Source organism: Aulostomus chinensis, chromosome 6 (genome assembly GCF_037954235.1).
Source record: "Aulostomus chinensis isolate RoL2024-O1b breed Wild chromosome 6, RoL_Achi_v1.0, whole genome shotgun sequence".
Taxonomy (NCBI): domain Eukaryota; kingdom Metazoa; phylum Chordata; class Actinopteri; order Syngnathiformes; family Aulostomidae; genus Aulostomus; species Aulostomus chinensis.
The window spans coordinates 10,287,379-10,311,159 of NC_141325.1; the positions used below are offsets into that span (position 1 = coordinate 10,287,379).

Sequence of the window (23,781 nt, forward strand, 5' to 3'; positions counted from 1 at the left end):
ACCATTTTCTCTGATTCATATCACTCAAACGGCGGCAGTGCTGAAAGCTTTAATAAGGTTAGAGAGTAAGTGTTGGGTGTTTGTGCCTACTACCTTTGAGTGTGTAGGTGTGTGTTTGTGTGCACTGCTCTGTGTGTGTGTGTGTGTGTGTGTGTGTGTGTGTGTGTGTGTGTGTGTTAAAGCATGTTAGTATCACACGCACAAGTGAACACACCAAATCGTACTCCCATAATTCAGGATTCAATATATATTCCCAGGCATACGCAAAAATGGCGATTAATTTTACTGTGCCCACACACACACACGCACACACACACACACACACACACACACACACACACACACACACACACACACACACACAAAGTTCAATACTATAACTGCATGCCTCAGTACTTGTGTGTATTACACAAACGTACTCCAGCAGAAATAGCAAGAAGGTGTGTGTAGAAGCTGAGGATGGAGCGAGAGAGAGAGAAAGAGAGAGGCAGACTCAGGGAGTTGTTGGAGTGGGCTTCATAGAATGTGTTGAAGCAGTAAATTGGCATTGTGTAACAGGATACCACACATAGCTTTTTTGCTGCCTAGATCCCGCTACCATTCCCTGAATAGCAAGGCTTTTGTCTACCTCAAACTCTCTCTTGGTCCCCGCCCCTGTCTGTGTAGTGTCTCTCTGGGTGAATCAATATTAGACAGAGTGTGCAAGTTCAACATTTCCACCCTCTCACTCATAAATACTCACGAGTAGCGGCTACATCTGATCTTACTCGGTTCAGTATTTTTATTTTCTGACGAGTTGTACCTTTTTTGAGATCATTTCACTTAAGTCATGTTTATGACTGTGTAACCTTTAAAAGAAAAAAAAAAACACCTCACAACAAACTCTGGACATTAACTAGAGAACATTCGAAAATACAGGCCTCCGCTCCAAGGCGATCTCAGCCAAACCTGTGAAAGAAAATGCAAATTTTCATGATCTGACCTAAATTTTAATGAATGCAACAACTCTGCATCAAGTTTTGGGAAAATAAGCCTCATAGCTTTTGCACTATCCTGCTAAGCATCAGACATAGGTAAAAAAAAACTACTATACTGAAATAAAACATTTGTGCTCCCTCATTGAAGTTAACAAGTTCTTCATTTTTCAGTTCTTTTTGGTCGTGTTTTCTACTGGTAATGTTATTAGAATAAATAAATCTATGTCCAAGAATTTGATGCCAACTTTCAAAGTGTTCAATATTTAAGAGTTCAGATAAAATCACAAAAAAAGGTTTGAGAGGCAGACATTTTATTTTGACATCATGTCTGCCAAGGTTGCTTTTTTTTGTTATAATTTCAAATCCAATCTAAGGATTGAAGCCAATCTTTTGTAGGTCTAAAAAAAAACACCCTAGAAAAACCTTTCTGATTTCTATTGATAACCTGAGAAAAATCAGGGTTTTCTAAAATTTGACCCTTCAGTCATTTCTCAGCCTCAGCAGCAGATAGAAACTTGACCAAAAAAATGATTTGCAGACGGACTTGCAAATTTTTAAAACAGAAATTAATAAACAAACCCTAAAAGGATGTGGATGTCTCATCAGGTCTAATATGGCAGTATATAGGTTTTATCTCAGGTGTTAAAGGTGTAAATGGGTTAATGATGCAAACACAGTCCCAAGGTTTGACAGCCAGACATCATTTTTCAATGGATAAAACTCCTGTAATCGGCACTTATTCTCTGCTGTGTCAGCCAAGGTTGCCTTTGTGTTAATTTCACAATTCAATCTAATTAAAAATCCCCTTTTTTCCCCTCTGTCTGAAAGAACAGTTATTGAGGCGCCTGAATAATATATAAATTTGTTATGTTATATCAGTTACAAGAGGAAGAAAAACAGACTTAATAATAAACCAGGCAACGTAGGATTTAGGGAAAAGTACCGGTCTAAAGCTGGCCCTGTGAATCAAGGCTAGTCTTTATTTAAACAGTACCTCACTCAGCCTACATCCGTCATCCCAAAGGGAGTGCTTACTCATCTAAACTCCTAGGTCTAAAATAAGATGGAACTTGCCTTCCCATTCACTCTCTCCAACTACACGATCAGTAGATGCTGTTGATTTTTATTTTGTCTTTTCTATTTATTTCATTTTTCAAGTGCAAGAGAACATAGTCAAGCGTCGGACGGAGACAGGGAAGGGAAAAATGTGTTTGTGTCTAGTGTACATAATACTCAAGCACTTTGTAAAAGGTTTCAATCGATCCGTCTGATCTTATTAGCCGGTGACTGGCACATCAAAAAAGCTTCTGCAGGAACACTCTAGCTGTCACCCAATCAGGTGTAAGAAAACAGCAGCCCGCCCCCGCCTCCCCACCACCCTCGCCGGCCCCTGAAAGGCTCCAGTTACATCATCACATAATCTACAAGGTGAAGGTTCCCAGACGGCAACACAAGCACAGAAAAATGCACATACACACAGCGATAATTAAGATCAGTTACCATGGAGATAGGAGATTTGAAGAAGCTGTTAAAGTAGATTGATTGTGTGAGTGTGTGTGTGTGTGTGTGTGTGTGTGTGTGTGTGTGTGTGTGTGTGTGTGTGACTGTGAGTTTTTCTCAATTAGAGGGCAGAGGTAGAGATTCTCTGCTCACCTTGTGCAGAAACAGTAATAGATGATGATTCAGAAACACGATAACTGCACCATCAGCACTTTTAAACGATCGCATCACCTGCTTAATGATGAAAAATACGCTACAGTGAATTAAAGTGTGTGCGAAGATGCTGTGCTGCCTTTGGGGAAACGTATTTGAAAAATTTCTGAAAGCCATGTCCTGCTTCAATCCTAACTGGTTTTATCTTTTATGACTGGAAAAGCAAAGTTAGGCCTGAAAAACTGGATGATGTTCATGACAGAGAACAAACACAATTGCAAAGAGTCACTGATCTGGGCACAGCTTCTGTAAGAGTAGAGCTCCTTAGAAGTGAGTTGTATTTTATATAATTTGATAATTTGAAGATTCCTCCTGGCTAATGGACACAAGTCATTTGGTTTCATTGTCTGTATATGAAAAACATTTTACTTTTAAGATATAATGTCATTAAATCATTTTCAGCAACCTGTCACTATTTCAAGTAGTGCGTAATGCTAAACGCTAGTAACATTAGAAATGCTGGAGTACTTCCACAAAGAAAAACCATTCACTGCTGTATCCTTCCATCATTAACCATGACTGGACATGAACTATATTATCACAAACCCATCAAAATACTCCCCAAATCAAAGTAATTAACTACATCATGTCTGATTTCTACAGATGAGAAGAAGGCTTGTATTAAAATGCTTTAATCAGTTAGTCACTCATGAGTTGGTGCAGTAAATAAGTTGAATATTTGAGCCCGACCGTGTGTGAGTTGTTTGATTTCCTCTTCACGTTTGGCTCACACTCAGCTCAACACCTGCCCAGTTTTGGTGGACATGTGTGCGTGCGTGCGTGCGTGCGTGCGTGTGCGTGTTGGTGTTTTGCCAACATAACTGAACAAAACTTCATTTGACAGCTTATATCCCTCCTGGACACACTGAATGGTTAAGTGAGAGTTAAACATTAATATATTTGATTTATAATTAAAGCTGAAAAGTAAGAAGGAAATATAGACTTCTCGTACCTTTGGAATTCCCGGTCGATCCAGCCAGTCAGCATAAATAGCACGGAGGGTAAGGCCTTTTCTAGAACACAATGGCACAATTGTTAATATTTTTTCCTATTATTAGAGCAACGACTGTTATTGCCCAAGTCACCCTGTAAAAACATGGCTCTGGGAAAATACTGACGGGGTCACAGCAGACATGAGGTTTTAGCCAACACCTTAAACAAAAAGAAGGGCACACCCACTTTTCTATACAAGGACAAGCAAAGAGGCATGTACAGACAATGACTGGGATTTATAAATATGCATGTACAGTAAGCAAGTATGTGATAGAGGCATGCGTGGCTAAGGATAAGCTCAAGTGTTTGGCATGTACGTGAAGGCAGCTGAAAACGGGACAAATGAGTATGCAAACATTTCGAGATGGTTCCCATTGCGTGTGCTAAGTGTGCAAGGTACACACATTTGAACAGTAAATGCAACATACTTCCCCTCCGATAATCCCACCTACTACCTGCTGTTGAGGAAAATTCCACACTTGGCGATGACTTTCACCTACCTTCTCTCAGTCGTGTTACTACTTCCAATTTAAGTGGAAAAACTTAAAAAGATGTAGCCTCTTTTTCTCCTCACATAATCCTTTAAGATTTAATTTACAGGCTAGGGAGAGACAATTGTCTCATACCTCAGGCCTGGAAGGACTGTTCGAGACTAAAAATAAAAAATATATGTATCCTGCAAGTGACCTTGAAATATTTTTTTTTCTGATAGCACAGTGGTGGGAAGATTATGTCTATATTTTTTGAGAGAGTATTTCTCATTTCCCATCAGGATACAAGAAGAATCTAATATTATATTCATACCTGCAGGGAACAGAAACCTCAGTTTACTCCATGGAATCTCAATCTAAGCTCATCAAGTTCAGATTTACCTTTTCACATTTTCATCAGTAATATTAATCTGGGAACTCGAATATTACAGCAATATGTTTATAGTTTACCCTTAGGGGGCTATGAAAGCTTCTGCTGTGGAGATGGATTAGATGGATGGACAGTCAAAAAGCAAGACTCATCACTGCTGTTTTAGCTTAAACTCAAGAGAGGAGAATTTTGTTGCAAGCTACATGCTGTGTTCTCATTTCTGCACCCGAGTAACGTCTGAGGGTTCATTTCTAGCAAACGTTTCCCCATTTAAAGGGTTTCATTTATCTCTTAATACATGACATATGTGCATATTATTAATCATCTTTACGTACTTAGTATCTGACTAAAAATGTTGTGTCTGATTTTCTGATACATATACGTTGTGAAAGATCGTAGAATAGTGGGTACATTGCTTTGAGCATCACACAACCTCTGTGAAAGGACTCACTTGGCCCTTTTGGTCGAATGACATTTGGAATGTTTGATTTACGCATTTATCCACATTCATTAGCCGAGAGCCAACCACAAGAAGCCAATTTAGCCAGTGTAAGTCTCTGGTTCTATCACATGTAATAGTTTGGCAAATTTTAAAAAACTTCTTCCTTGGCTTCATGATTTTCCTGTAAACATATAAATATGTGACACATGTTTCACATGGGCCTTTAAGCCCCCTGAAACTGGACATGTAAGAACGTCATGAGGGACTTCACCACAATGAAGCCTCCCATCTAGACACGTCGGGTCTGACACTGAACATCTGCCGCACCGACAGCAAGACACCATGAAATAGGATTATATGGGATTATGTGAGCACATTTTTTTGTGTGGCAACCAAAAGGTTAATACAGATAATACACCACATGACCTGCCAAATGTTGTTTAATAATAGGAGCTTTAAATCTGACAGTTCTTTTTTTTTCCTGTTGAGTTTCCATTTGCTGTGTTATTCACCTAATAAATGAGAACACTGTCTTGTAGAGAGAGTGTCAGGAAAACAGTGGTTTCTTCACAGTAATTGAGATGTGTTTTGATCTTGTTTTTTTTTCTTTTCCTTGTGTGGGTGTTTGTGTTTGGATCATTCAGTCCTGGTACAAGCAGGATGCAGAACTGTGCACCCTGCAGAGAATTACTCTAACGTGCAGCAGCAAGTGTCTTTTCACATCCTAAAGCCTGCTCTTCTACTGGGCTATTTACTAAAAGAGGCATCAGACTCAAATATTGACTGTCCCCAACTTCCTCTGTTTAATTCAATCAATCTCTGTGTGTCCAGCAGCGTACGCCACATGAGAGGGGGGAGACAAGAAGACACCATCGAGAGCAGTCGAAAGTGTGCTGAAGTGTTGGAAAGAAAAGATGGACAGACAGAATGAAAGACAGACAGGGAGGGGAAGAGAGAGAGAGGAAGAGAGAGAGAGAGAGAAAGAGAGAGAGAGATGGGCAGAAGACGAGGTTAATGAGGCAATCAGGAGAAATAGAGAAGTGAATGATTAAGCCAGCGCCGGAAAGGAGAGAGAAAATTGGAGAGGAGGAGAGCAGGAGGAGCAGTTATCCTTTTACACTTCAATTAATACCAGAGTGGATGAGACCGCTCTCTTAAAAGGATTGGTGTTGGGAGCTTGGGGGCTGTGATTTTACAGCCAGCCATCAAAGACGTGTGTGAAAGAATCCACTCAGACTCAAAACTCTTCTAATGTGTTTGACACTAAATTGTACGAACAAAGTTGTAAGAATGAGAACTAAAAATGGATAAATAACAGATAATTAATTTTTTTGAAACCAAAGCAAACTGGCTTTTTTTGTGATCTCCTGCATTTATTATTCATGAATCCAACTGTAAGAATTAGTGTACATACCTCTCCGTGTCAGGAAAAGTAATAAGCAGCATTCGCAGGAAATCCTGTCCAAAGGAAAAAAATAAGAGGAGAAAATAAAGAAAATAACCTGATCTCTAGTCGGGAGAACGATGTCAAAGAGTGTTTACAATCTTATTTTGTAGGAGGACTTGGCCCGCCGAGGAAGAAATAAGAGCCAGGTGGAACACATCACATATCTCACACACACTGACTTCCAGGTGGGATCAGTCAGCTTCACGGCCCCCGCAGAATAAACATATGTGACTGAGCTGATGTATGGTCATCAATTTAAAAATGCTGCCAGAGCACTTTCAACTATTGTAACACAGTGGCAGACAAGTTTATAGTATGTCAGCCTCCAATTAATTTATGAAAATAACATTGTTCCACAAGAGACAAGGCCACATTAAACCAGCCCTGAATTTATTAACAACCTCAGAGGAAGCTGTGAGTCAACGTTCTCCATCAACTCAAGTTCTTTTACTGCAGCCTCACCTGAGATAAAATGAGTTGTCCATGGTATTTCTTCACAAATTTTCTAAAGAAGTAGTTGAATTGCTGCTCCCCTACTTGATTGGCCAAGAACCTGAGGAGGAAGTAGCCCTAGAGAAAGGAAATAAAGACAAAAAATAAATCATATAAAGAAAGATCCATCAAAGACACGAGACAGCACTTCGTTGTCCGTTTACAGGGACGTTTGTCTTGCATCTCCAGCTTGACAAGCATCATAAAACATTACCTCACAATAAAAAAGGCATGTATGTTAGAGATGACACTCATAATGACAACCTTTAATTGATTTTTAACATTCAATCGTAGTTGCATGTATTCAATCAAGACGCTGGACTTCATGGGAGTTCATGATAAAAGATGTCAGAGTGAAGGATCTCTCACAAACTGAAATGCAGAAACGTTGTAAACTGGCTGCAGGAGGGAAAAATGTGGATGAAGTCATTAACCGAGACAGGCTAACAGGCTAACTTCAACCAGTTACACCAGCCAAATATATGACTCTTGCTGAAGTCAGTTGGTAGAGGAGTGAAATCATCTTTTCCACTGAGAAAAGCCTTCAGCACTTTGCGCTTCTTTAAAAAAACAAAAACAAACACTCTCCAGTTCTGGCAGAATTGATGCCATACCAGGATCAAACCTCTTCAGGAGCCGCCATTATTGTTTTGAACGAATAATGTCGCTGTGTCGCCACATCAAAACCACACCCCTCTCTGCTTAAAGGACACGGATTGGTCCGAAACACGGTTTTTGTTTTGGTAACACAAGCTGAAGGTGGGTTTTAAATAAATTTTTAAGTTTTATACTGTCAGCTTCATATTCCACCGTGTTGACTGTCACATGTTCTAGTCGGAACATTATCTATGTAAACCCTCACACGACAGGATCCCTTTGGCAGATATTCTCTAGAGGCCGGTGTGCCCCCAAATCAACTCTATTATCCTCCAGTGTGGAGCCAGCTTCAGACAGTGTGTGCCACAGAGAGGACCTTGATTTGCTCTACAGCCCTTAGTTCCATTAGTTCCACTTCCTCTTCTCTCCATCCATATTTCCCTCCAGCCTTTCTTCAGCTTTTACCTCACAAGTGTCTCTCACCTTGAGGTAGTGGACTTGCAAGAAGGATTTCTCAGGGTTGAGGGCATGTTTGACTGTGGAGGAGCCTGACTCACTGACCTGACCAGTTTTCTCCATGTTGGGCCTACAAAAGGACAAAAGAGCAGGGAAAGAAAAACAGAGACAGGGAGAGATATTCAGCACCCACAATAAAAAGGACAAACACAAACAAAATGACACAACTGCAAAAAAAAAAAGAAAAAAAAAAAGAAGAGAAACAAATGAGAACCTGGACAGAGGTTTTTATTTATTCCACTCCTGCAGACATTTGAGTTGCAGGCAAACCACAATCTCCACAGAACAAGAACACAATGTCAGCAACACTAAATTCAGCTCCTCAGCTGGTCCTCTCAGTGGTGAACACCATTGTTGCCATACTTTGCCCGAGGCAGGCAGGAAATCAAGCTGCAGATTTATAATAGCGTGCTATAGTATTTGTATGACCTCACAGCACTGCGCTGCCACTTTACTACCCATGACTCACGGAGCCAACATATAACACTTCCACAGGAAAGGGAGGCATGCTCTGGGTTACGCTTCCTCTGTCTTGTAGATACAAATCATCCCTTCAACCTCCAGAAACACATAAACAAACACCTATAAAACCAATAAAAGCCAAACAAACAGATTGCTGGCGTGGGATGCTGTGCAATGATAGTTCCAGTTAGCCTGTATTGATCCAGTTGAGCAGATTAACTCAGTGTGCCAATAGGAAGGCCTTGAAGGATCGCCCCGCTGCCCAGTCAATGCGGCAGGCGCCTGGCCCACCAATCAATACACCCCTCATCACCAGCAAGCACTTTTACACAGGACGGCTTCATGACTGGGCCAGACAGATCAAAAACACACACAGATGTGAATCCTTAATCTTGTGGAGTTTCATTTTTGTTTAACTTTTTCTTTTTCCCTCTTTCGTTCTGCTCTGTTTAAGTCTTTGTTCCAGGATCGTGTGCTGAAGCACAGTAGAAGTACATTAAGGAGGAGGTGTGGGAGAAATCAAGGACAGGAGATAGACAGGAATGTTTGGTTTGCTCGGCGGACTGAGAGAGGAAGTCATCAGCTTCCTGGAATTTCTAAATTTGACTGGACACTGTTACAAGGACTTTCATCATCCATACGAGGGTGTGCTCCTACGTGTGTTCATTTGCGTATGCGATATAAATGTTATGTGGGTGGAAAATCTGTGACCTGTATATTTAAAAAGGAAAATCCAAGTCAGAACATTTGAGTAGTGACATCTGTATAACAGAAGCTGCCAATGGGCGTATGGATTCACAGTTAAATACTTTGGAAAGGTTGGAAGTTACAGTATAAAATACATAATTTGTCCTTGAGAAAAAAACTTAATGAATTGTTCACATATCGAGGCCAGATTTTCCTGTTTCCCATCAGTGGTTATATTTTTAACTTGGGCCAGTCTCTTACCCGTAGTGCCCAAGTCTGTCTGTTACTCTCGATAAGATGAAATAGACTCTTTTTAAGACGTGCTGTCTCCCTGGGAAATGATGTGTGTGTGTGTGTGTGTGTGTGTGTGTGCGCGCGCGCGCATGTCAAACTGTGTGTGTCAAACTGTGTGTCAGGCAAGGAACTGTAGAGCTCAAGAGCGACTGGAGCAAGAGACAAAAACAATGACATGAACATGTATTTGCAGAACAGAAACTGTGTCTGCTGTGTGCGTCACAGACACCAGCGGCGCAGCGCGGAGAAGGAAAAATGTTTATCCATCAATGCCGTGTTAGACAAAGAAACTCCACCCTTCTCACTGTCCAGTTCAGGGATGTATGGATGTGTAAATCCCTGTCTCTTTTTGTCAGAGATGATTCACTACAGCTTTAAGAGGAATCGCTGCCCGCTGCCTAGGAGAATCACACAATAGCTCAATGTATTTCAGAATAAATGGTTCGCTTATCTGACTTGTAGGCCATGTGTGTGAGAGCGGGCATTTGTGTGTGTGTGTGTGTGTGTGTGTGTGTGTGTGGCCATGCATACACCTAGGTGATTGAGAGAGAGAGAGAGAGACAGAGAGAGAAAGAGAGAGAGAGAGGAAATCAGGAGCTATTACTGACAGAACTTAATGTCACTCACACACACACACACATACACACACACACATACAGGAGGTTTATAGCTCTGTGAGCCATATCCTGACAAATTACACTCGGTTGACTGTGGAAACCGGATAAGGTAGAGCAGCGCTCCCAGCAGCCCCGTAAATCAGCAGGGAGAATGGTGTCTGGCCCAGGCTACCCTAAATATAACTCATCTGAAATGGACTGATAAACACTGGACACTGGGGCCCCTGCTGGATCACAGGGTGTCGATTGTGACCCACTGAACTTGGAAAGCAGAAGCTGCCATTTAGCCTTTGTGGGTGTGATTGTTTGTTTGTTTGTGAGTGTAAACTGTTCAGGGGGGGGAGGGGATACTTTCCGTGCATCCTACACCCCCCTCCCCCCCACCACCGCATCCTGTGTGCATTGTGACAGACAGTTTGTGTTTACTCATATTAAATTTCCTGGCAGTTGTAATGCTAAACTGAGCAGCAACCATCAGGACAGAAAAGGCAGTCTAGCCCACATCAATAAGTGGCCTGCTCCCAAATTTGGTGTAAACAAAGATCTTAGTTACATCTGACCTTCCAATGAACCGGGAGTTTAAAGATCCTCTGCACAAATGAATGAAGGTGATACAAAACGCTCATAACAAATACAACCTGTCTGACATTGTGTGTGTAGAAATTTTTGTTTTTCAAAACAACATCATTAACATACTTATAACATTTAAAACCCACATGCAAAATAATTTAGAATGAGAGATGAGCCAAACATAGCTGAACACGTGTTCTGAGCACCAGCACGCGCATGGTAGCGGCTCCTCACTGCAAAGTTGTGTCAAGTATATTTGTCTGATATCTGGTCCAAAAAAAAAAAATCTAATTAGAAGTTTTACCTCAGTAAATAAAAAACTATCTCATGTGTCCAATATGTTTTTTTTGTCTCTCTTATTATTGTTGTCCTTAATATCGCATAAAAAAACTCAACGGGCTGCTTTTCTTTTTAATCACAAATACAATTTCAAGGACAATCAAATAGACCCGGATCAGACAAAATAATGTAAAACAAAAATCAAATAAATTTCAATGACAATATTAGAAGTAAGTTCTGTTTTAAGAGCTCCTCTATTCAAAGCCGAGCAAACATCAAGTTGTTGGGTGATCTACCAGTGGAAAAGTTTGTTTTTATTTTTTATTCTACAAATTCAATGTTTCCGTTATCTTCCCCACCATTTGCAACAAATGTAGTTATGTCCAAAAAACATTAGGAAATCACCCAAAATTTCAAAAGGAAATCATTGATGTAGTTGAATAATCGTTATATGGTTCCATCAGAAGTGCAACATTATTATTTTTAAATAATAATAATAATAATAATTATTATTATTATTATGATGAATATTACTTGAAGATTAAAAGATGGATTTTCTCAGATGACTGTTAACTGGTTTCTTGACAGGTGTTTTATGTATAATGTCTACACGCATGTGGAGGGCATGTATCTATTTGCGAGTGTGCGAGTGAATTTTGATTGCATTTTCTCTGGTGTTAGCCTTGCGCTGTTGATTTAACCCTGTCAAGTGCAGAGAAACCTGATCCTGATCCTCCTAATCACCCATGTGTCAGCCTCATAGGGGAACACCCTGATAGACTGCTCGGCCTCCACAGCTCTCCAGCACACGTTGAACCCATTCACTGCTACATAGCGTCACACTTCAAGCTCTGTTTTGCTTCACAGAAAAGATTTCTATCAGGTTTTTCGTCTAAAACAAGAAAATAATTATTAAAATCACCGTTTAAAGCGCAGAATCCTTTCACATACACAAGGACAGTTTGCTACTCCACTGAACACAGCTTTCACTCGTGACGTGAGTGGGTTAATTAAAAATCGCGAATTTATTAAGTGTTTCCAATGTGTAATGAAAGCACTTGATTCAAGAGGTGACAAGCAGAACTGCCATGAAATGAATAACACGCTGATTATCTGCGCCACTCTTTACAGCCTGTCACTGTAGACCTGTGAACGTCAACAGCTCGCTAGGAGTCACCTCCAGTGAAGAGCGCTACGACACCAAGCACACTGAAACAGTTAACTCCAGGCTGGGGTTTACACCGCTAATCCCCTGATGGCACCATGTTTCCAACCTTGATAAAACAAACAGGGTGTGGGTCTCACATTGTCAGGATCACATGAACTGTGCGTGTGTGTGTGTGTGTGTGTGTGTGTGTGTGTGTGTGTGTGTGTGTGCATGCGTGCACATGCTCGCTGTGGTCATGCGCTGAGCTTGTCTAAGACATGACAATACAGTACACCTGGAAAAACTCTGTTGCCACACCTGCCACACCTGTGCACCTGGAATGCATACACCTCACGCTCACGTGTGTCTGCACATGCAGTCTAACCTTAAAAAGTCAGACTGGATGTTCTGTTGTTTTAAGAGTTCAAGACAAATATTCTGTCTGTCCTTTTTCTGCTTGAGTGAAAGAGTAGTTTCCTTGTCATTGATGGATTATATGAAAATATTAAATTCTCATCACAGAGGCAACACCCGAAAGTTGGACCTCTCTAATATATTTAAAGCAATACCAAAAATGCATCATGGCTTCCAATGATCCAAAACACTTTGATTTAAAATAAAAATAAACTATAATCCTTCTCGGTGCTACCTTAAACGAGTTAGGTTATTTCTCGGTTTTAAGTACAAAGAGAAAAAGTCTTCAGAATTTCTTCTTGAATTGAAGTCACAATTCAGAAAAAAAGAAAATGATAATGTGACAATATTAACTTAGAATTTCCACCTTTCAAATGTTCATATTTTTACATTACATAAATGTGGAGATAAATGTTACTTCAGTACAGGACTGATATGTAATAATAAAGGAGTATTAAGTACCTATCCTTCATTTTTATGTTACTGATGGAAAAAAACCCACCCTCTGCTAACTAATCAAGTAAAGTACCAATACTTACAATAACAGAGCATTTCTACCCAGCTAATCTTCATCACTGCTTTAAAGGGTCTCAAATAATCTCATTTAGAGCTGGCTTCATGAAGGATTACCATCATCACTTATCTACATCAGATGATCTCAGCATCAACTCGTGTTTGAAAGTCAGCGCTGAACATTTGAGGTTAACGTCTGTTCAGAGTACTGAAACCTGTTCTGAGCACGCCTGGAGACAGGCACTGGGACACTGTCCTTAAAAAGCTATTTCCTTCATATTGGCATACACACACAGACAGACACAGACACACACGCACACATACACACACCTGAGGATTTGAAGTTCCTCCTCTGAGTTCTGCAACTCGTCAGAGAGTCTCCTCCACCTCAGCAGCGCCTTCAGGTTAGACTGCTCTGCTGCTTCTTGTGAGGAGAGCTGAGACAGAGAGTGAGAGAGAGAGAGAGAGAGAGAGAGAGAGAGAGAGAGAGAGAGAGAGAGAGAGAGAGAGAGAGAAGGATGTGGAGTAAGTTTTCAAAAAGTTAAACCCAAAAAAATAAAATAAATAAAGGAGAGAGGTGGCCGGTAAGTTTCTGTCACTTTATCCAGTTGAAGGGAATCTTCTTCCTCATAGCTGATGGTAAAGGTGGCATGATTTAAGAGCACTGTAACTCTAGAACTTCCCTTCCAGGTTCTACCTCTTTGTTCTTTTTCACCAGCTCATCTTGTCTTTCAGACAAGACAGTTTTTTGTCTGTTTCTTTTCTTCTTTTTTTTCCCTTCCCATCTTTTGCACTTTTGCATTGGGACATGCCGTCTTTATGTAACTGTTTTACCGGGCGAGTGATTTTATTTCAATAACTTTACATTTTTTTGGCATGCTTGGGGCCATTCTAGATGTAATAAAGAAACATGAAGTTAATCATTCATGTTTCATTGATTATTAGAAGTAACTCTCTCAACATTTAAGCTGTCTATCATGTTTACATTATTCAGGTTAACTTATTTTTACCCTTTAACCCGCCTCTGCTCTGTATTCGTTATTGTCTACTAAAATCTATTTTTAATGTCTGACTGTTTAAGTTTCTGCTGTATTTCTACACCTCTATGAAACACTGTAAATGCCTCTATGGAAGTAAACCCGCCTCTACCTGAGGTGACAGCCTAAGACCTCAATTAAGTTACATCCATGGAATTGCTGTACAAGTACGATAATGGAGCAGCAATAGAAGAGTACAGTACTTGCTGTGCTTGGGCCCAGATAATATCCTCCAGGTAGGTGGCAAAGCCCTCGCTGATCCATTCCTCCGTCCAGTCTCTGGCTCCGATAACCAGACCAAACCAGGAGTGTGCGATCTCATGACACAGCCTTGACCCACACAGACCATTTTCTCTTGAACCAGGACTCCCAGTATGCAGAACACTCTGGGACAGGAAAATCAAATGTGGGCTGGAGGAGACAAATGACAGAAATAAAGAGAAGTAAAGAACAAGAGGGACAAATCTAGAAATCAGCTGTAAAATGCGAGACTTAAGGGAGAGGGAGAGGAATAAAGAGGAGGCGGCTGAGCGAGTGACAAGTAAATGAAGTGAAGACGATAAATTACAACATCGGGAAATAGGACAAACTTATTTATTTAAAATTTGAACTGAGATACAAAATTAAAAAAGAGGTATCAGGTACTTGCTGAACTTATGTTCCACACCTGTGATTATTGGAGGTTCAGCAAGGACACGTAGGGACAGACATGCATGTACCATATGCCCGTCCCCTTTTTCCATCTTCTGTATTATGTTTAGCAAAGAAGAACTTACTCATCTGGCTTTCTTGCCAAACTTAACAGCCCTGCAGATACATCAACTGAGAACATTGTGTTCCCTGGAGAACAATTACCAACCGCTAGTGGGTAAAAAGAGATATATGCAATCAACTAATTATAACAATAAAATGTTAATCACGCAAACAGTCTTGATGGACACGGAGAGGAAAATAGTGAGAGTGTGACATGTGCTTGTGTTTGGAAGTGTCTCAATCCTGATTCAATGAGAAGTTACTCAAGTTTCCAACATGCTCATGCAGATATTTAATACACAGTTGTAATCACGGGCCAAGATGATGTGCAAAGAAGCGTTCATAAAATAAACTAGAAAAAGTTCTGTCAAATAATTCGATTAAATATGCTTGCTACAGTATCTAATGACTCTTTTCAGTGGTGGAAAATATACAAGGCTCTTTGTATTTGGTGGAGCCTCACATTCAGATACTGGTAGTTCATGTTGAATTTAGTCATCGAATAATCAGACTTTGATTGGGCCTCTCATGATAATTACTATACGTCTGACTCTGAATATTCTCACGAACTGAACTTGAATCACTCTTTGAAAGGACCTATTATTATTCCATTTTATTGTCATTATTTCGGTGGCATAAAATGCTCTTGAAATAACTAATATCATTATTGAAAATATTTTGGCAATTATTTGGACAATTATTGATACTTTATTATACTCTCAATTTGACACTGGCCCAGGAATATAGGACATGTGACTCTGGAGACAGCGCTGCCACAAAAGGAATCAGTGCAAGTGCTCTGTCAAAGCCAAGGTCATGGCTGAAGACTTTTCTGGAGCATTCTTTACGTCTGTGTTATGTAAGCGGCTCTGGGTGCCCTGAGGGGCGTAGGGCCAACTGTGCGTGAGAGGCATGCTATTCTTCAACGGAAGAATGGGAGAGGGGGGTCACAGAGGTGAGAATGAAGGCTCTCTCTTTCGCTTGGCCCCATGTAACAACACCGGCCTGTCTAGAGTTCCTCTCACACTGACTCTCGAGGTCTAAAGTGTCCCAAACACTATTGAACTGACATTAGTGCTGGAATTTATTGCAAACTGCAGGTCCTTTCTTCAAAGAGCTTTTCATGAGGTCATACCACCCTACTAGTGTGACCAGTGTCAAGGATACTTCCACGTTGCGGCGCAAATGTCTTCATCTGTGTGATTCACGTCAGCGCTTGTCAAAAGACAGATATTAATTATATAACATAGTGTTTCTTAGCGAGTAATATCAGCTTTACAATTTAGCGGTTCCGACACGAGACACACAGCAGCTACAGTTACCTCACCTGTTGGATTGACAACTAAAAGACGATGCTAAGTCGGCACTCGTGAACAACAGTCAAGGAAAGATTATAATTTTAAAACACTATAAGACAGAGTTTTGATTTTTTTTTGTTGTCGCCATAACATGGTGACAAGCTAAGCTTACAAAACTCCAGGAGTCAAGATTATAGCCAGACAGTCTACTTTAAAGCAAAACCATCAGGTATAGGAAAGACACTGCTACTCTTTATTTCCCTTAGGATTGTTTATCAGGTTGAAGGCAGCTCATTGTTATCTGTTATTTAGGAACATGTCATGACAACACTATACAATAGGGTCTTATGGGCATAATTTCTAAGACAGCATCTCAAATGTAATCCCATGTTTTTCCTGATTACTCAAACAAAAGGTTCTCACTGGGGCAGGAGATGCTAACATTAGCCTTATGAGTTTCTTTGTAGCCTAATCTCACCCCCCCCATACACACTCACACACACACACACACACACACACACACACACACACACACACACACACACAAATGGATAAGCATGCCTTTGTTGTCAGTTCCAGCAGTGCGTGTGTGTGTGTCCGTGTGTGTGAGCGAGTGTGAAACACAAAGACAGCCTTTCAGAGATGGCGTTTGCACATGCTCCTCCGAGGGAGGCGGAATCCGTCACAACAGTGACAAATAGTGTCACCCCACCAGAACAACAACAGCATCTTTCACGTTGGCTGATACGATGACAGACACTAGTTGACATCAGGGACCTGTCAAGGAGACGTTTACATGCGTTCATGCAGAATACCTGCACACGCGTGTTCACCTTTCCTCTCTGAGTGTCACTTCGAATGTTGCCATTTCCAAAACACAAATGTGGCACAATTCTAACAGAGGCTAATAAGAGTCCCTTTAAAACACATTGTTGCTCTTAATTAAGCTTAAGATATTTTATTCATTTTTAATATCACTTTGTTTTTTTTCTTTTTTTAAAAAACATCTAATAAAGTTGCTGATAACATAAACAATTTAGAAATAGTTATTAGAAACTTTGGCAGAAACAAGGCCGAACTTGTGTAGACAATACCCGGGGGAGCTGTGTGGGAGAATGCAAATGTCCGTAACAGTCAAACCGGACATTAAACTGACATTACCCCGCCAGCTCCCAAGCATAATGTCTGTCTAATTTCCGACTGAGCGTGTATAAATGACGTCTTTATCATGCGGCCCGAATGAAACTGCAGGAATTTCATGTGGATTGTAGATTTTTCTTCCTATATGATACTGCTCAAACAAAGTCTGAGGATTATATTAACCAAAACAAAAAATTGAAAAAAGGTCAAATTTAATCATCTTGAGACTTGCAGACATTCTAATCATATTTTAATGATTTCAAAGTGCTGGAGACCATCCAATCAATTAATATTGTTGTCCCTATCTTGTGTCTGCTTTTAAATGTTTCAGGTTGCTTTTTTCCCCCTTAAATTCACTGCTGGGTTAGTTTCCTAAAAATCCATTATGATTCCATGATATTCTTTCTAAATAATTAATTACGTTAAAAAAACATTTGCACAAACCCACACTCTTGCATGCCGACACATATTTTAATATGTAAAAGCTTACGAACACTCCACACTATGAATTCACACCCAGGCAATAAACAAAAATTATCATATTAAGAGGCTGTTTGCATGTGGAAGACCTCCGGTAACCTTTACGATGCCGGTAACCCCGATGGGTCTTCATGCACAAAATGAAATACTGATTAAAGCTCTCTTGTGCTTTCTCACATGACAACCTCACGACTGCGAGTCACCTGAGGTGAGTTGGCCCCGAGCTTCAGAGGTGTGAGCCAGGGCAAGTCCTCAATTTAGTGAGACACAGATTGCAACAGTGTTTCACTCCTCCATCTCTCCATCCATTATTCATCCATCCATCATTCCTGGCTGGAGGCCATTTATTCCCCAGTGGGACACTTCCATGCATAATGCAGTAGGGGTCCTATCATAGTCCTGTAATTGACATCCCCAGCCCAGCCCATCTCATGGCTGGGACACCACTAAAACAGCCCCACAAGAGAGAGGGATGAGGAAAGAGATGATGAGGGCAGAGTGTGTCCAAAAGCCAACAATAAGGATTGCCTGTTGGCCCGCAGCTAGTAAAATGCCACATCTGGCTAGTGAGGTGAGCAACTCACTTGCCAATCAGGTACGTTGTAAAAAAAAAAAAAAAAATCTCGGGGGACACGGCGGTTTTTTTCACACACTTGTCTGTTTGGACACTTTGCATCATTGGTTTGTTCTTCTTAAAACTATTAAAAAAAAAAGTGTTAAAAGCGAATGAAGGTGTTTATTCTGGCTCCAGCTCTCCTCCACGTTTCATCTGCCAGCATGATCCAGCCTCTAACACCAGCGAGCTCGGCACTCTCTATGTAGGTGCCAGGCAACTGTATCATTCATTGCCTGCTAATAGAACATTTGTTCTAAAAAAAACAAAAAAACAAAACGTGAGATTTGAATGCAAGTTGAAAGTAGTCTGAAAGTTATGGAGGAATACAATAATAGATGATCTAAATCCACTTTCAAACAGCTTTGAGTCTTATATGTCATCTGAAACAAAACAGAAGTTTGAACTTGGCATCATCCATGTTTCTGTTCTGAATATAAACAATTCCTCATTTGCATATTGTCTACGGAAGCAATCAGCTGAAGTTTTATGGTGCCAGCTCACTGAGAGGGAGTGAATCTCTGGGGAAAAAGAGGGAAAAAAGAATGTTTGTAAAGAAAAATTTCAGAAGTGCATTGATAAAGTAAGGGGATGTTGGTCTGCTTGAAGTGAAGAGAGGGAAAGGGAGAGAACAGAAAGAGGTTGAGGGAGAAAGTCAGCGTGGGAGAGAGAGAAAGAAAGAGAGAGAGGCAGCATCTTCAGATGAGAGAGGTGATAACTGTTGAACTGCTGAACCTCTGTGACACAGATGCTGTTACAGCATTCCTGGTGAAATTGCACACACTGTTAGCACAACTGCACACCCACACAGACACAAAGATACACAAACTTTTAAGAGACAATGACAGACAGGTAAGGAAATGGGCAAAGCCACATAAAAGACAGCAGGCACATAAAGTAGAGCTTTGTCTATTCTTTTCTGTTAACGTAAAGGTTGGCCTTTCCTAATGTCAGCTTACGGGAAGGAGCTTTGTCTCCTTATCCTCCCTCTCGGACTGAGTCTGTGGGCTATTTTAGACACAGGGGCCTATTTCACCAAACTCCTACCACCCTTCATCCTTTTTTTAACAAGTCTGACTTCAAATGTCTGGAATTCCATGCTGGCTGCAGATCAGCTCTCTGCTCCCAGACAGGGCCCCACGGGGCCAGGCCAAATGCCACTCCATGTAGGGCCTGATCACATGAACTGGGGCCAGCCTGGGTCCCCCAGAGAGCCGCCCTACCCACATGCATTGCATTGCATCAGAGCCTGAAAATAAATAGCAAGATAGATATCACAGGGCATTGAAAGCAAAGAGCTGAGTGTTACTCAGTTCTGAAGAAAATTAGGTTTTCTGATGCCAGGATGAGAAATAAATGTCAAGGTTTCATTACAGTTTCTAGCCGATGACAACTGCTTTACCTAAAAAGTTCATTCATGTATGCTACTGCTGCGAAGTCGTGACCCTATAACATGGCTGGGATTCATTGTAATGGCCCATACCCTGATGGTGAAGAATTTTTATGTACACACAAAAACCCAAGTTAAGTTGCAATAATGGTAAATGTAGAAGGCATTCCAGACCACCCGCTTACACTGGCAGAGGGTCACAAGTACAGACTTGCGACACGCATGCGCGCGCACACATGCACACACAGACACACACACACACACACAGACACACACACACACACACACACACACACACACACACACACACACACACACACACACACACACCAAAGCGCCTTTGAATCCATATCAGTTGGAAAGTGATAGCAGATGTCTGATCCATCCTCTCCTAACAATCCAGTGCAGTTCATTCCTTGTTTAGTCCAACATCTTATGTCACAGCAGAGGAATGTTCTTGAATGAGGGTGTCTATGCGTGCAGATTGTGGAGCAGTGATGCGAGGGCACACATCTAAAACAGTAAGGACATGTATGTATGTGTCTACAATAGTAATGTGTCCACAAAGGGTTCCATGGCTTATGTTACTGAAGGGAGAACGGCAAGAAATTACTGCTCAGAAAAACCACACGATAAACTTTCACATGGACAAACAATTTTCCCACCTATGATACACAGAATATACTGACAGCTAATGCACATGACAGCTTGACGGACTCAAAAGTTTAGATGTGCAGAACTAATAAAGTCAGGTGTGAGTGCATCTGGCAACAAGTCGCCGTCAGTCAGCCGAAGGGAGAGATATAACCCACAATCCTGCTTCACTGTATCTCTTTACATGCAAACCCCATCACTCATGTTACAGAACCCCTTTTGGCTTCCATTGCTGTCTCAATGAAAAAGGCATGACAAAGCTATAATTCAGGATTCAATGTAATTTCTTGCCTCTGCGGTCATAAATACTTCATTTCTTTGACATTTCATGAGAAAACAAGACAGTGAGGAGACAGAGAGTGAAACTGCTCGGTACTGCAAGCTATATAAGAGGTGTTTGTCACAACTGGACGATGGATGAAGGCGAGATTGAAGTGAAATTAGCCAGAGAGCAGAGCGGTGTTCTCCACAGGTGTCAGGCTGTCACCTGGCCAGAGCAGCTGCCTGTCAAACAAACCTTGCAGCTGATGGATAGACTTTGGGTTAAAGTTGTTTGGTGTCAGTACTATCTCAAAAACCTACTTACAAAGTGGCAACATTGATCATCACTCATATTTATACAGGAATCATATATTTGGTAGTGACGGGTTACCTTTAAAATGACAACGTGTCATTTAACTGGAGTTAACGCTTGAAGAAGAACTTAACGCATAAAATGTGTACGAGTGAAAATTTTAAAGTCATACTTCAACCTAAAACGACCAATTGTTCATCAAATACTCACTATACTGAACTCATTCATGTTTTTGTCTCTCCTGTACGACTTCTTGGTGTATTGAGAATTCAGAAAACACTCGCCGCATACTTGCTGCTGGAGACCAAAGATTAACAAGAGTAAAACAAAACAAAACGTCACTTTCCACACACTTGAAAACAATTTTTCAGTTTAATGCAAATCTTATTTATCCAGCTGCATGCTCAACACTCGACAAAAAATGTATTTGAGCTTAAAATTACCTAACTAAAACCGTTTGAGTGTGACCATGCACGTGTATTGGGGGTAATGAAGTTGGTTTTCAATGTTACAGTACTTTCAGGTAGTTCTGCCTGATGATGTGTCTGCATACGTTTTTTTTAAATAATGGAGGCCCAAACAACAGAGCAATACGTCACATCTGGCATCAGCTACACGGACAATAAATTATTCACAGGATCATTTAACTGTTGATTTTGGTCTTTTCATTTTGTTGTCAAGAGGAAAACTAAAGTATATCACAAGAGTTATCCTTTAATCAGCCTTGAATAATGAAAGGGGTCTGCTGAAGACAGAATGCAGTAAAATATGGCATTACATTAGGATGTGATTTAAAAAAAACAAAAAAACAATCCAATGTGAAAGCAGCTGGTAGGCCAGCATGGAGCACAGTTCCTCCCCCTAGGCTAAAAGCCACCCTCGACGTGGGGAAACATAACCACAGAGCATTTCACAGCACTTTGTTTCAAATGTCTCATTTTGGCTGGTTCAGCGCAGAGGTCCCACGGACATTAAGCCGTCTGGCTTTGCACAGACAAATGAAATTACCCTCAGCTTCTAGGTTCCACTATCACACACACACACGCCTCAGGATGCACACCAAGAGCAGCAATGTCCCCTACGCCACACAGTGGACCCATCCATCACTCTGGGGAATGGCTTCTATGGACTCATCCATTAGTTGGTGGAATGGGTGTGCAGTGACAGGCCTGTCTTGCCATGGCCTTTAATCCAGAATTATGGCACAGAGTGTCTGTTTTACTGTTAAATGAAGGACTATATACCAGCTGTTGCCAGCAGGTTCACATCTGAGGGCAGTTCAACACAACACACCACCATTCACCAATCACTGATCACCACGGAGGCATACAATGTGTCATCTCGAATAAACAGCAGCTATTAGTTTGAGTAGTGCTGCAAATAAAGCCTCGCAATCGGTCATGAATGTGAAATTCAAAAACTATCAAGCATAAATTGGTTTTGGATTCTTCCTGTGAAGAACCCCCCCCCCCCGAGTAGCATGTATAACCCTGTCATGTCAATCAACCAGTGGTCAATGGATCAGCTGCGAGACGGCGAGAGGGTAAAGCTTTACTGTAGATGGTGAAGGCAAGTCGAGAGGCCTCAGATAAGTAGAAAGGAATGTTCCTGTAATAACAGAATACTCTGCTGAACTGGATGCTGCTATCTTCATTAGGAGCACAAGCAATGGTCTGCAGAGACGCAACAGGAGATGCACAGCAGTAGCCGACACTTGTGAGGTTCTGGAACTGCGTTCAACAGAGGAAAAAAATGGTAACCGGAGAAAAGAAATTAGGCTCAAGTAAAAATCTTAACTACTTTGCAATCACTTTAAAAGTGTGCACAGGACACTCCTTCTGCCTCTGTCCATGTGCAGGCACACAGAGCTGCCTTTTCAACCCACCAGGCACCTTTGTGTGGCTACAGAAATGGGGGAGATCCACTCAAGACAGGAAGAAAGAAACACCTCATCCTTGACTATTTGATTAACAGTTGTCTCCCGTGCCAAAAAAGTCCAGGCCCCCCACACATGCACACCCACACACATCCCAAGCTTCCCACTCAGAACCCCCCAAGTGGTTTCTGAAAAAGCAGGTCTGTGTCGCACACTTCTTGGGTTACTCTGCAGATCAAACTGGAGAGGAGAGTAGAAAGGCAAGAAACCCACAGAGACGTCAGAAGGAGGAGAGAAGGACAAGAGGTGTGTGTGTGTGTGTGTGTGTGTGTGTTTGTTTGTGTGAGTGTTGGGGGGGGGGGGGGGGGGGGGGCTAAGAGGTTCAGATGTTATTATCAGTTGTCATCCAGAGCATAAATTTGGGGTAGTATGGCCCTCCTTTATCTCTTTTGGTTCAAACGACAGATGCCCCCCAGAGGCCAAAATAATCATGACCAAAAAGGAGTAAATCACATTCTCATCATTACTGTCACCATGAAAATGAAAGTAAGTTCAAAGCCGCTGTGATTCAGCAGTCTTTGTTTTTAATATGAATTTGCAGTATTTCACTATAATTCACTGCAGCAAGAATTGAAATAGACTCCTAAACATCCAGGATTAATGACAACTCTCACTGCCTTTTTTTTGAGAGCAAATGAGTGTACAAATACTGCCAATCCCAACGAGCTAATGAGCAGAAGGTGGAGCGCTACAGTAAACTAAGAGCCAGCACCCTGTTCCTGTGGAGGAAGACAGTCAATCAATCTATTCTCTACCAATACAGACTTGCAATGCAAGGACACAATACTCACTATACAATAGCAAGGTACTCTGCCCAAGGTAATGATAGCATCACAATACAGCATATCCATATATTGACAAAGAAAATATTTCTTGTCAAAACCT

At 41.2% G+C, this 23,781-nt stretch overlaps 1 protein-coding gene across 2 annotated transcripts in view; it reads right to left on the minus strand.

Annotated features, from left to right (window-relative positions):
- The window catches only part of aopep (aminopeptidase O (putative)), a 75,477-nt gene that overhangs the window by 39,934 nt on the left and 11,762 nt on the right, over positions 1 to 23,781 (minus strand). For both annotated transcript variants that reach the window (XM_086206381.1, XM_086206380.1), the window contains exons 7-12: positions 14,262 to 14,469; positions 13,352 to 13,458; positions 8,006 to 8,108; positions 6,896 to 7,003; positions 6,401 to 6,444; positions 3,643 to 3,703 (exon numbers count right to left, since the gene is read on the minus strand). In XM_086206381.1, coding sequence (XP_086062507.1) covers positions 3,643 to 3,703; positions 6,401 to 6,444; positions 6,896 to 7,003; positions 8,006 to 8,108; positions 13,352 to 13,458; positions 14,262 to 14,469 — 631 coding nt within the window. The remainder of the gene's footprint in view (positions 1 to 3,642; positions 3,704 to 6,400; positions 6,445 to 6,895; positions 7,004 to 8,005; positions 8,109 to 13,351; positions 13,459 to 14,261; positions 14,470 to 23,781) is intronic.